The sequence below is a fragment of the Acomys minous genome (genome assembly GCF_964271855.1).
Source record: "Acomys minous genome assembly, chromosome: 15".
NCBI classification, from domain to species: Eukaryota; Metazoa; Chordata; class Mammalia; order Rodentia; family Muridae; genus Acomys; species Acomys minous.
The window spans coordinates 51,486,744-51,500,832 of record NC_140497.1 but is presented as its reverse complement, the minus strand read 5'-3'; the positions used below and the strand labels follow the sequence as shown (position 1 = coordinate 51,500,832).

Here is a 14,089-nt window from a genome sequence, read left to right as displayed (position 1 = left end):
TAAATAAATGTTTAACATCTCACAAGTTTAATATATTCTTTCACAAAACCTTTATAAGCCCACCAATAGAAAACCAAGTGTTTAGCTAGGCAAAATGGTACACACTTTTAATCCCAGCACATGGGATGTGGAGGTAGGAGAATTGCAAGCTAGAGACCATTGTAAACTGGAGGCTGCGAAAGTCTCTGCAATTCCCTGTCTCAAAACAACAACAAAACACAAACTAGTATTTTGTATGTGTGTGGCAGTTTTGTTGTGGTTAATGAATTTTAACATTTATGTACTTATTTATTGCTTTTTCTGGATGTGAGCACAGAATTGACATGGTATGCATATGGAATCAAAGGAATTCTCTCTCTTTTTTAAAAAAAAGATTTATTTACTTATAATTTATATAGTATTTGGACTGCATTTGAGTCAGCATGCCAGAAGAGGGCCCCAGATCTCATTATAGATGGCTTTAATCCATCATGTGGTTGCTGGGAATCGAACTCAGGACCTTTGGAAGAGTAGACTGCGCTCTTAACCTCTGAGCCATCTTCCCAGGCCCTGAAATTCTCTCCTTTTGTGGGGTAGATCCTGGGGAATCAAGCACAGGCTGACAGCCAGGCTTGGCAGCAAGTGCCTTTACCAGTAAACCATCCCCACATCTACTCTCTTCCTGGAGGCCCTAACTCCTCTCTGGTTCTCTTTCCCCAAGTAAACTTCCATGTACCAGATAAGCTTCATGTAATAATTATATTATAAAACAGGCCCCACTTTGTTGTCTAATACTCTTGGAAGCTACAGATGATGAATATCATGGCTTTATTGAAGTCCACCAAGAAAAAGCTATTTTTTTTTTTCCCCGTGGTCAAAACAATGCAATCAGCCTCTGTCCCTGGGTAACACATGACATTCTGATCAGCTTCAAAGACTGGAACATTATATACTATTATTGTCTCCTTCCTTAGGATTTAGTACATCTTGACCTGTCAATCATCCAGCCAAGAGAATACCCCCAGGAAAGATGATTCATCTAAAGCCGTGCTAAGAAAATGGGAGGAATAATTATTCCCTCAATGAGATAATATACCTGTCCTCCTAGAACCTGCTTCCCTACAGTTGCTTGCAGAGCATCTGTCATGTAGGAGTGCTACCATCCATCCTTCTGAATTACTTGCTATATATATAGCCTTGAACTCAGAAAGGTATAGCTTTCCCTTTTTCTTCTTTCATTCTTTTTCTTCCCAACACTTTTCCAGACCTGCACATGCTTCCTGTAATACTATAGGCTCTTTTGCTCTTTCTCTGAAGCTACGTCCGCCATCCATTATGAGGCTCCACACAAATGCCACGCCTTTTCTCTCCCCCGCCCCCCACCCCCACACACATGCCCACCAAACTCTAACAAACCTGTCCTTGAGCTTCCTTTCAACTCTGTTTTAGAGTTCTTTTATTAGCCAGCTAAGAACTCATGAGAGGAAACCCCGGTTTCTCTTGAAATAACGGTCTCACTCTATAATCTAAGCTCTCCCGGAACTCCCTACGTAGGCCAGAGTGGCCTCGAACTCATTAAAATCAGTCTGGACTCTGGCTCCCAAGTGCTGAGATTAAACCTGGTTTATGCCAGGTTTAAGAATTCTCTAACAGCAGCAACAACAAGAAAAACAAAACAAAACAAACAAACAAACAAACAAAACCATAAACCATAAAACAGGCCTGGAGAAATGGCTTAGCAATTAAGAGCAGAAGAGCAGGAGTTGGTCTGGCAAAGGACCTGAGTTTTTTCCAGCACTCATACTCCAGCTCACTACTGCCTGTACCTCCAGCTCCAAGGGACCTAATGCCCTCTTCAGACCTATGTGGGCCACTGTATATATACATGGAGCAGACACAGATGCAGGCAAAACACCCATACATATAAAACAAATTTTATCTATCTATCTATCGATCTATCTATCGATCTATCTACCTATCTATCATATATATATACATATATATATACATACATATATATATACAAAAAATATATTTTAGACCTGGTCATGCTGTTATATAGCTCTGGCTGTACTGGAACACATTGTGGCGACCAGGCTGGCTTGGAATTCACAGAGATCTCCCTGCCTCTGCCTACTGAGTACTGGGGATACAGGTGTGTGCCACCACATTTGACCTTAAATAAATTTTTAAAATATTTTTAAAAATTAAAAAAATATTCTGTATAAATTGCAAAGCGTGACTAGGCAGACATGGCATTTTTATAGACAGATTTATGAAATCAAAATAATTTATGTGTTTCAAACCTTAAAAAGCTCAAGGTTGTGTGTGCCCACCACCTGACTCTAAAGATACCCAATATAACAAAATTCCCGACAATCTACAATCACTTATGTGTGCGTTAGGTTTGATATCTTGGGTCTACTTACATTTCAGAGTATAGCTACATGTTCTTCTGGGTTAGAATAATTACAATAATTCTTATATACAACAGCTTTTTATAACAAGTAACAAAGCCCTTAGACGGGAGCTCTTCACATGCATGTGTGCAAAACAAAATTAGGCTCCTTTTGGCTCTTCTGACTTTCTTTGGAGAAGAACTACAAAATTCTTTCTCCATCTATAATCTGGTCTCCGTGTCCGTGATGTTTACCTGACATTCCACTACACACAAATTTACAACAGAGCCCCATTTGAAAACTTTTAGATGCTGGCAGGTGAAAATGATCTCCATTACTTCTTAAATTGCACTTAAATAAAAAGATAAACATTTCACAGATTTACTTCTGAGCGTTCTAAACTCCAGGAGTCTCTGATGCTGGGAACCCACACACATTAAGGCATTTGGAGATTTAATATAAAGACGCACTACTTTGTAGGAGGTTTGGCAAAGAGAAAAGCCTTCCAATACAGAGTTTGGCACAAAGCATTTGGGAGTCTTAAGTTAGAGCCCCAGCATTCCTTCTGCAGGAGGACAAAAGGGAAACTTCCTGCCGTTTCCACTGGTTTCTGCATGTGGGACCAATATGGGCAATGCAAAGTTTAAACAGATGTAAATGCAGAGAAGAGGAGGCAAGCCTTGCCTCGTTTTACATACTTCCTCATAAACAGATTGAGCTTTGCGGAGGAGACTTCCCACTGAAGTTACAGCATGCCTGAATGGTCCATTTCACCAATATTTGCTTATGGAAATAAAGGGGAGTGACAGCAGAGAAGCACAGAGGAGTGGAGGAGGGGCTTGGGGCTCGGGAGCTCTGACCACAGCCCAGTGCACCAGTAACCTTGTCTGATGTGATCATTAACCTTTTCTGGAAAAAGCCGCTGGCAGCCCTCTGAGGTCTGTCTGTAGGATGTGGAGTGAGCCGGGCAGATACAGCCCAGGTTATTTACAGAAGATTTCTTTACTTGGAGAGCTATTGTTCACTTGTGTGTAAAAAAAAAGAAAAGAAAAGAAAAAAGAAAAAGGAAGGAAGGAAGGAAGGAGAGAAGGAAGCAAAGAAAAGAAGCAAAATGAGATTTCAGCCCTTTTTGCTATTTTTTATTTTCGCGATGAGTCTTCTTCTTATCAGCGAACAGAGACCAGGTAGGTCTTTGAAACAACTGGCCCGGGTAACTTGTTTATTTGCCTGTTTGTGCAATTATGGGTCGCTAATTATGACTGCCTATACTGAGAATAACAGGTATATTTACACTTAATAGTACTAAAAATATATAGAATTTCTGAATTACAGTAGCTGTCTCATTGTGAGGTACTATTTGAGCATTTTTCTAAGTTGCTGCACTTTAAAATATTGATATATATTTTACAATTACTTTTCTAAGAAAACCCATCTCGAAACTATTGTACGTTGTCCTTACAAGTAAATAGAAGTGAGAATGCTGGTCGATAAATACATCTAGGTTTTTTGGGTAAATTGCAAAATCCAAATAGGTTTGTCTAGGGAGATAAGAGAGATGGGTGTTGCTGATTGGAGGAGGGCAGTATAAATTGAGTACTGTGCCACAATCGTAACGTGACAAAGTGAAGTGATAAAACTCGTCCACTGGCTGCCATCTCTCTACAGGGCAGGTGTTGTTTGTTTGTTTGTTTGTCTTTGTTTTTTTTTATCATTATGGAGTTTATGAAGGCACAAATGTAAAAAGGTATGTATAGTAAAAAAAAAATTTTTTTTCTAAAGACACATCAGTTTTGTTTGCTGACACCTAAAGCTACAGGGTCAAGTTTCAACAAACCGATGACAATAGTCACACGGATCACCACAGATGTGATGACGTGTTTCTTTGGCTGGAAGAGATGGTGTGTCTATAGATGAAAACTCAGATACTGCATCTAGTTAGAAGTTTGATTGCTCTGAGGTTATTCACATCCTTCCTTTTCTATACAAAAGAGGGGAAAAAGGTTACATATTAGCAGGGTCCTTCTTTACCGCCTACACACTCAATCCAAAATACAAAAATTAGACTTCTAATTTTCTATAAAGTACAGAAGACTATCCTGAACAATGTTCTTGTAAGACAACTGCCCTAGAGAAGAGGAGAAATCTTAAGTATGCTGTGGGTGAAACTTGCCCAGGAGGGCGTCTCCGCCGAGGTCTTCACCCTAACGCGGGATGATGGTTCGATTGTACCTGTGTGGCTGAGTCCCCACCTGCAGTTCGTTTACAGCTTGATTTCATATGAACAAATAACAAACAACCGCAGGACAGTTTTGCTGTAAAGTTGATGCTGCCATGTTCCCCAGACACCACGGTAGGTTTTAATTTTTTAAAATTGTTCTTATTTCTCTTTTCTTCAGTCAATCTTCCCAGGAGAAGAAAACTGTACAGACACAACTGCTTTCGCAGGAGATGCGTTTCGCTTCACTCCCGGGTGCCCTTCCCCTGAGGTATTTCGGGACACATCCTTCCCCTGTACTCAGTCATACACCGTTAGTCCTGGCTTGTAATGGGATCGTGGCTTACAGTGATGTAAGAGGCGCACCGTGCATGGCAGAGTGAAAGGACATGGCATTTGGAAATCGCCTTTACAGTGACGGAGGAAAATGGGATAGGTAGCGGGAAGATGCTGATGGCTGCTGAGTCTGAGCTAATAGGTTGTGTGTGCTCAAGAATTTTAACAATTTAAAGAAAACCAGACACCGGGAGGAGTTGATCATCAAAGTATCTCTGACTATGTATTCAGAAAACTCTAGACACTCTAAAGGCTGGCCAGAACAAGCACATTTCCTCTTTAGAACCAGAGCAGGCTTGAAAGCATTTCATCCTTTTAATCGGACCCTTTAACGATGATAGAACAGCCTTAGTATGTCAAGCTTAATGTATAGAACCGACTTAGTGATATCAACAGCAGCACAGCTTTCCAGCCTCTCTGCTCACCCCCTTTGTGGTTTCGCATTCACTAAAAAGGCAACTGGATTTCCCAGCACATCTCCAGCAATGCCGCTTACTACACTGCTAGCTTCTATTAGTCCCAAATGATGCCCAAGAGTAAATCATTTCATACAAAAAAAAAAAAAAGATTTTGACATCCCTTTGTAATTACTTTTAGCTTTTTGGCTCATTTAAAGTATGTCTTGAGAAATTAAAAAAAAAATACTATAGAGATACCCCCCACCTGGTAAAGGCACACAGGCACTTGCTAAATTAGCTTATTCAGTTGGTCTGTGACTGTAGCTTTTATGGGCCTTATTCATTTGGTGTAAAGAATGGTCGCTATGTCCGTTGTTTAATATGTGCTTTTCAAACCCAGTGAAAGCCTTAGAGAGGAAATGAAGAAAGAGCAAGTCAGGAATAAACGTTTATCAGGGAGAAGGGACAGAAAGCCACGGCTTCTGTGCACATATCTATGAAAAGTATGTTTGGTTAGAGGAACCTAGAAAAAGTACAGTAAGAGGCTCCTGAAAGGCCAATGAGGAGCGGCTGAAATGGGCTTTCAAAGGATTGAATAAGCTTAAGCCTGGCCCTTTGGTGTGTGTATGGGCCTCACCTTGTAAGACTGCAGGAGAAGGTGTTTAGGAGGAGTGAAGGAGTTGCAGATTTCCCCCCAGCACTCCTCTATAAATAACAAAGACAAAGGGGAGGGGGGATGCTTTTCACAGTAGCAGGAGAATCCCTGTATACACAAAGAAGATGCCCTGAAAAACACAAAGTCCTTCCTTAACCACCTCTTTAGCTTGGCTTGCTACACAAATGCCCTACCATAAAAACCAGGGCAGTAAGTAAGCTTGATAAAGCAGTGCAATTTGCCTTGTCAAAGTTAAGGGAGAGTCTGCCCCAGACTCCCAAGTTTACGAACCAAAGGGAAATTTGAATCAAACCGACATAAGCCTGTTAATAGCAAGGGTCCCTTCTAAAAGCGGGCTGGTGGCTCTACAGCCTGCTCAGGTTACAGCACCCGTTTCCTCAGTGTTTACATTACTAGCCCTACATCAAGTACACAAACGTCACCTGTTGGAATCCAGTCATTATTATAAGAGCCCACGTAAGATAAACACAAAGATAACGTCCAATGGTCCTGCTCAGCCAGAACCAATCACAAGTCCCACCTTGGGTCTCAGGATAATTCTCAGCGACCTAAGCTGTCACAGTGTCTGTATATTTTGTAACAAAAACATGTGGACAGTTGGGTGAAGAAAGCCTCCGTGAACGCAGGCAGCAGAGACAAAGTCGGAAACCTTCCTTTTCATTTCTCCACATTTTATGCATGCTTTAGATGACATTGCATATGGTCATGTGACTCAGGCAGGATGTAGTTAAGAAGGCAAAGGGGTTGATAAGGTAAATAAATCGCCTCCACAACTGCTGCAGATTAGCCACTGGGGTTGAGACTTTCAGCTCATGTACTAGAGTGCGCACTATCTTCTGTTCATGTTGCCAGCTCCTGCTGTGTTCCTTACTGACCCTCAGCACGAGAGCTGCGCTTTAAAACTGACTCATTTAAATGTGCTGTGTTCAGCGTGTCTCCTTGATGCATTTTTGTTTTCCTCACAGAATACCTCAGCATCGCCCGTTGCTCTAAGCAAGTTAGCCTGTGGGAAGGCAAGAGCAGTGAGAGGGTAGAGACAGGTGGGGCGCACGACTCCAGTGGCTTCCTTTTTTCAGTTCTCTCTGAGACGCATTCACTGAGTAGCCACGGGCCAATTAACGCAGACTCCTCAGTGACAAGTGTGACACATCACGGTGGTATGAAATGTCTTTCTTTTTCCTTCTTTTCCTCCTCCTTCTCCTCTTTCTTCTTTGATTTATTTATTTTACATACGTGAGGTCACCTGCATGCCAGAAGAGGGCATCAGATGTAGTATCTGGTTGCAGTGGCTTGGACTTGAACTCAGGACTTCTGGAAGAGCAGACAGTGCTCTTAGCTGATGAGCCATCACCTCTCCAGCCCCATAAAATGTATTTCTAAGAATATATATATATATTATAAAAAGCAAAAGTCCCCCACCCTACTCTATGTCCAATTTTTCACTTCTCAGAGATAGTGGCTTTTTAATATTTTTAAGCTGCTTTCTTGTCAGCCCGATGCCGTGGCACACATCTCTAGTCCTAGCACCTGGGAGGTAAACTAAGATGACTAGGACCAGCCTGGGCTACAGGAGACGGTGCCTATAAGCAAATAATTCTCATCCACCTTGCTTATCAATCAAAATATGCTTCTAAGTCAACTGTAGTTGCCTATACATGTAATCTCAATACTTGGACAATAGGGGTAAGAAGATCAAGGCCAGCCTGGGCTACATGAGATCCTGCATCAAAATAACAACAACAACAACAACAAAAAAGCAAATAAATATAAAATATAAGGAATAAATTATTCTCAATACCCTTAACATTTAAAATATGCTTCCAAACCAGGTTGGGTAGACTACATCTAGTATCCCAGCACTCCTGAGGTAGAGGCAGGAAGATTTGTAGTCCAGGGTCAGCCTGAGCTTCCTGAGGTCCAACGTTAACATTAAAGTGTGCTCTTCATCCTCTCTCTTCTCTTATGCGCCTCTTCAAATGGTCATGGCATTGTTCCAAGCTAGCTGGTGCACTCTTCAATCCCAGCACTGGGCAGGTGGATCTCGGGGGGGGGGGGGGGGGGGGAGGAGGGGGACGGGGAGGGTCCAGGCGGGCCTGGTCTAGCTAGTGAGACCCTTTTCAGAATAACAAAATAGCAATGAAAATGGTGGTATTCGGACTCCCCTGACCAAGCTGCTGCCCCCATCCCACCACCACTGCCCGCATTTGTCCCAGCCTTCCTCATTCCGTCCTTCCTCATTCCGTTCTCCTGCGTTTACTGAACTCCAGCTCCACCTTTGGCACAGAATTCCTCTCTAAACCGGTGTGACCACTGTCCCTCAGGCAGAAACTCTACTTAGGTGGATCGCCTCTTCTCCAGTTAGGGCTTCTCGGAGAAGAGTATTTCTGCTGTCTTTGTTCCTCAGCTGTGTATCACGCCATCCATCACTTCTAGTTTTCTTACCTGTGCGTGCGTGCGTGCGTGCGTGCGTGCGTGCGTGCGTGCGTGCGTGTGTGCGTGCGTGTGTGCGTGGTGTTGTGCTATGTTTGGAAACCAGGACCCCAGCATGCTAGGTAAATGTTCAACTGTGCCATATGCCCAGTTCATCTCCTTTCACTCTTGCCATCTCTCTTGGAGCCAGAACCTGTGTGTAACAGACAAAGTGCTGGGTCACCAAATGAAATCCCCAAGTTTTGTCTTTTGGGGTTGTTGTTGTTGTTGCTGCTGTTGTTGTTTTTTAATTCATCGAGGTCTCATATGGAGACTGGAGAGATGATGGCTCGGAGGGTCAGAGCGCGTAACTGGAGTTACAGCTGTTTGTGAGCCACCAGGCGGATGCTGAGAATTGAACTCAGCCCGTGCTCTTAGCTACCTCTACAGAGCCATTTCTACAGCCCCTAAGTTTTATCTTTAGTTACAGGTGTGTGTGTGTGTGTGTGTGTGTGTGTGTGTGTGTGTGTGTGTATGTGTGCGCGCGCACATGTGTGTTAAACTATGGGTGTGTGTACATGAGCTGGAACTCAACCTAAAGGCAAGGTTCCTGCTGTGGATACTGAGAGCCAAACTCAGTCCCTTCTAAGGAGCAATACGTGTTCCTATGGCTGTGTCATTTCTCCAGCTCTGATTTTATTATTTAAAATTTTTTTTTTGTTTCATATACATTGGTATGTTGCCTGACTACATGTCAGTGTGAGGGTGTCTGCTGCCCTCGAACTGGAGTTACAGACAATTGTGAGCTGCCATGTGGGTGCTGGGATTAAAACCCAATCTTCTAGAAGAGCAGCCAGTGCTCTTAACTGCTGAGCCATCTCTCCAGCCCCTTATTACTATTTTTTTTAAAGCAAGGTTTCAAACAACAAACAAGGTTTCAAGTAATTCAGGCTAGCTTTGAATTCCTGATCCTCCTGCCTCCCTCTCTCAAGTGCAGAGATTAGAGACATGTACCACCCATCACCATGGCACAGAATTTTGTTGTTAGATTTTAAAAGCTTTTTGTCACATTCTACTTTATTTCTTTAGATTTGTATCTGTATTAACAAAAATACCTACCGTTAAAGCAAATGGTAACAACTCTTTACAAGGCATGTTTCCCTCCCTTTCTTGTCCCTCCGATCTTACTGTGTAGAACCAGTTTGTCTTAAATTCACAGAGCTACCATTCCTGGCTTATTATTTCTCACTTTGCTTTGGTGTGTGTGTGTGTGTGTGTCACTGTGTCTCCTGGCTGGTCTCATACTCACAGGTCACATACTCACTATATAGCCTAGGGTGTCCTTGAACCATTGATTTTCCAGTCCCTGTCTTCCCAGTACTTTGGTCCCCAAGTGCAGTTTACAGACTTGCACCACCCGCTGCACCTTTCTCTGTGTTTCTTTTCTTTGTTGCCCAACTGATCTTGAATTCCTGGATTTGAGTGGTGACCCTGCCTCAGCCTCAGCTTGTGGGTTCTGGCTCTTGCCAGAAACATGGGCATACAACATTGTGCCCAGCGCCTAAGTGTCTTAGTCATTTTAAAAATTAGTCACCTATTGAAGCCAGGCGAACTGTGTTAGTACTGTTACAAACATGTGGAATGTTACTGCAGAATTCCACAGAGTCAGTTTTGAAACACTTAACTACATCTCCAGTCTGTTGGGTTTGGAAAGCTGTTGACTTTCCAGTCAAACTGGCACTTTCCCCTCCACAAGAACTATTTCTTACCTTTTCTGCTCGCTTAAAATTTCCACTTCTTACCATTTTTTTTTTTAAAAATCTGGTTTCATATGTTACATCACAGAGAAAACGAGCCTTTCAGCATCTCATGACTTGTCAGCATCTCATGACTTTTCAGTTCATTCTTTTGCAGCCTATTCTGATCTGTTTATATGCCTTGTAAATGGCTATCAGTGGACCAGTGAGATGGCTCAGCAGATAAAGACACCTGCTGCCATGCTGATGACTCTGAGTTTAAACTCTTAACACCCACAAGGGGGAAGGAGAGAACAGATTTCCTCAAGTTGTCTTCTGCCCCTACAATAGACACATACAAGCAGGTCACAAATGGAAACGTTTACATGGCTATTAGTCATCTTTCTAAATTAAATTGGAATGTTTTCAGTTTTCTGTTTGCTTGTCATGTTGCTTTTTAATCTTATTTCAGACAGGGTCTCCGTGTGTAGTCCAGGCTGACCTTTACCTCATTGGTTAGACTGACCTTGAACTTACATTGATCCCACCTCTATGTCTACTGTGGCTGGAGTTAAAGGTATAATGTACATTGCACTCAGCTTTTACTTTCTGATTTTACAGAAGGATTTAGTAATTGACTATTTAGTCTACAGAAATCCCTTCCTGTTGGACATGGTAGTGCCACAGGCCTGTAATCCCCAAATTGGCAAGTATAGACAGGGGGAATCTATAGTTCAAGGTCAGCTTCAGGTACCTAAGGAGGTAGAGGCCAACCTTGGCTACAAATGATATATCTCAAAAGAATTAAAAAAAAAAAAAAAGAAAGAAAGAAAGAAAGAAGGAGAACAAAGGCAGGCGTGGTGTCGCACACCTTTAATCCCAGCACTCAGGAAGCAGAGACGAACGGATCTCTGAGTATGAATGAAGACAGCCTGGTCTACGTAGTGAGTTCCAAGACAGCTGGCAACGTAGAGAGACCTGTCCCCCCCCCCCAAAAAAAATAATGCTAGGTAGATCATTGAAAGTTTGAAGCTATCCTGGGCTACATAGTGAAATAGTTAAACTCAGTCCAGACAAACAAATACAAAGACCCTTTCCAGGTTCCGGGGCAGAACATCTCCTTATATTATTGGGTCCTCGTGTCCCTGGGCAGGCACCTTCTATGTTTCCAGACAGAGTTTATCTGCACACTTTCTGTGTCAAGATGACGTGGTGGGTAAAGATATGTGCTGTCTTACTTGACGGCCAGGGATCCACCCTGGGACCCGTGCTGTAGAAGGACAGAACAGACCTCCACAGGCTGTCCTCTGACCTCCGCGCATGTGCCCATACCCACGATACATTCATATGTAAAAGATAAATGCAAACTGTTTTGAAAATAGAAGATACATAAAGATAATGTTGCCTAGCGAATAAAACACTCAAAACTGACATCTGTAGGGGCTGGAGAAGAGGCTTGGGCATGAAAGCAGTGGCTGCTGTTTCCAGACCTGAGCTCCCTTCCCTGCCTCTGCATCAGGTGGCTCACACCCCCCCCAGACATGTAAACACACACACACACACACACACACACACACACACACACACACGTAAAGTAATTTAAGAAAAATTAACACTTTTCTTTTAAAAAATAATTTCCAGGTATAACTTATTAAATTAACGCTTTCATTCTGATAACTTTCCACATTAAATATCTGTTTTCGGTGATTAAAACAAGTAAACAAATAAAACCAGAAATCTAACACTAAAACCATTACAAGAAATAACTGAGATAGATAGTGGAGCAAATCAAGATTATTAAGTTTAAAGAGTGGCTTTTAAAAAGAGACAGATGAGCTGCACTTATACAATAAAGAGAAAGGGCTTTGAATACTGAGAAACAGCTGAATTTTCACAACTCCTCCTCTTCCTCCTCCTCCTCCTCTTTTTCTTCTTTCTCCTCCTCCTTTTCCTTGTGATTGAGACTATGTCTCTACATAGATAGCCCTGGCTGTCCTGAACTCACTCAATAGACCAGGAAGGCCTCAGACTCACAAGAGATCTGCCTGCCTTTGCCTCCCCTGTGCGAGGTTAAAGGTATGTGTCAGTGCTCAGTCAGATGACTGCTGTATCTTAATTAGACGTAAGAAAAGAAAAAAAAAACTTTTAAAATGAGTCTGTAGACATGTGCGGTGTGTATGTATCTGTGCGCGTTATGTGTAAGTGAGTGTACATGCACATTCCTACGTGCACATATGGAGGATGGAAGAGAACCGTGAGTGTCATGTTCAGGAATCCTGTCCATCTCCTTTGAGACAGGGATTCTCACTGGCTTGGAGCTCTCATCAATTGCATGGGACTGGCTGGCTGGAGTCACTGGAATCCTCCAAGTGCTGGGATTACAAGTGTCCACCACTATATCCAGCATTCTCATGTGGCGTGTGGACACAGATTCTAAAGAATGAAATGACCAGCCTGTCACTGGGTACTGTGAGGGAGGGAGAAAGAATGTGTGCTTGGCAGGAAGGGCAGAAGCTAAAATAAGAGAGCAGACTCCCTTGATGTGTGGTGGAGCATCTTTCAGGTATATGTCCGGGAGTGGTATAGCTGGGCCTTGAGGTAGCATTATTCCCACTTTTCTGAGAAACCATGAACTCTGGTGGCCCTAATTTAATTGCTTCCCTTTGGTGGGGAGGCTGGTCAGCACACAGAGGAAGGGACAGCAGGCTGTGGTCATATCGTGGGGGAGGAGGTCTAGGGGAGGGGAATAGGACAAAAGAGGGAGGGAGGGTGGGAACAGGAAGATACAAGTGAGGAGATAACAATCAGAATGTAATCTAAATAAATTATAATAATTTTAAAAAGAAAGAAAGAAAAAAAGAAAGCAAACTCCCAATATGGCAGTACCTTCTAAGAACCAGGGTATTGCTGCTTCCTAAATTAGCACTTGTAGGGGCTAGGGAGCTGGCTCAGGATCTGGTTGCTTTTGAGAATACCCCACAGGGCTCATAGCCACCTGTAACTTAACTCCCAGGGGATTTAATGTCCTCTTCTGGCTTCCACGGGCACTGCACACACATGCACAGACCTACATTCAGGCAAAGCACCCACACACATAAAATACAAATTAAAAATAACTTAAGATAATAAATAAAAATAAATTGATGTATAAGATAGCAGTTCTTACTATACTGTGTTTATTTCTCCCCTGCCTCCAAATAGGAAAAAAAAAAAAAAAAAAAAGATCTCTGATTTTGTTTCTTCTAGAAGAAGAGTGAAAGCAAAGGACCTCAGTATGGCACCGGTGTGGCAGCGCAGGAGTTACTATGTAACAGAAGTTGTTTCAAAGTATCACGGATGGCGTTTTAGCTCCAGAGACTGTTCCTCCTGGATTTTCGTTGTCAGGAAAGTAACATAATTGGGAAACCGACTAGGCTGCCGCATACTTACTTGTCCATATAACAATCTCTCATCTTCTTCTGCACATTATTTTACTGTCATATATTCATTGTACATAGAGATGGCTTTCATAAAGGTATTTACATACAAGTACATCCATCATGTGCTTTGACAATATTTACACACATGTACGTTGTATAAGTTGACTGAACACACATGTATGCCATGTACATTGACTGTTTTTACACGAATGTATGTTCTGTACACTGACTGTATTTACACATATGACCTTTCTCCTTTCCCTTGACCTTCCTCCTGGTCCCGTTCATTCACCCAGACAGCTTTGTTTCTTGTTTAATTGCATGTACACATAAATGATGCTATTGCACACTGTTGTTCTTACACGGATTAAAAAGAAAACTACTTCTTTAATATCATGTTTATGTTATTGTGTGTGGATGGGTGCCTCTGTATCACAACACTCTGTGCAGCTCCCAGGACAACTTTCAAAAGCCAGTTTCCTTTTACTATGTGAGGCACATGGATCGAAGTCAGGTTGTCAG

At 42.4% G+C, this 14,089-nt stretch overlaps 1 protein-coding gene across 2 annotated transcripts; it reads left to right on the top strand.

Annotated features, from left to right (window-relative positions):
- Positions 1-3,102: 3,102 nt before the first annotated feature.
- On the top strand, positions 3,103-13,958 carry APELA (apelin receptor early endogenous ligand). Of its 2 annotated transcripts, none has more exons than XM_084759690.1 (3): positions 3,103-3,562; positions 4,775-4,864; positions 13,398-13,958. In XM_084759690.1, the coding sequence occupies exons 1-2, from the start codon at positions 3,490-3,492 to the stop codon at positions 4,861-4,863; spliced, it is 162 nt and encodes a 53-aa protein (XP_084615816.1). In that variant the 5' UTR covers positions 3,103-3,489; the 3' UTR covers position 4,864; positions 13,398-13,958. The 2 variants fall into 2 exon arrangements, with proteins under 2 accessions (XP_084615816.1, XP_084615815.1); XM_084759689.1 differs by having other exon boundaries at positions 3,106-3,562; positions 13,395-13,958.
- Positions 13,959-14,089: the final 131 nt, after the last annotated feature.

Coding starts and splice junctions, on each gene's coding strand:
- APELA (XM_084759690.1), top strand. CDS start 3,490: ATGAGATTTCAGCCCTTTTTGCTATTTTTTATTTTCGCGATGAGTCTT. Junction 3,563..4,774: donor TATCAGCGAACAGAGACCAG/GTAGGTCTTTGA, acceptor TCTTTTCTTCAG/TCAATCTTCCCAGGAGAAGA.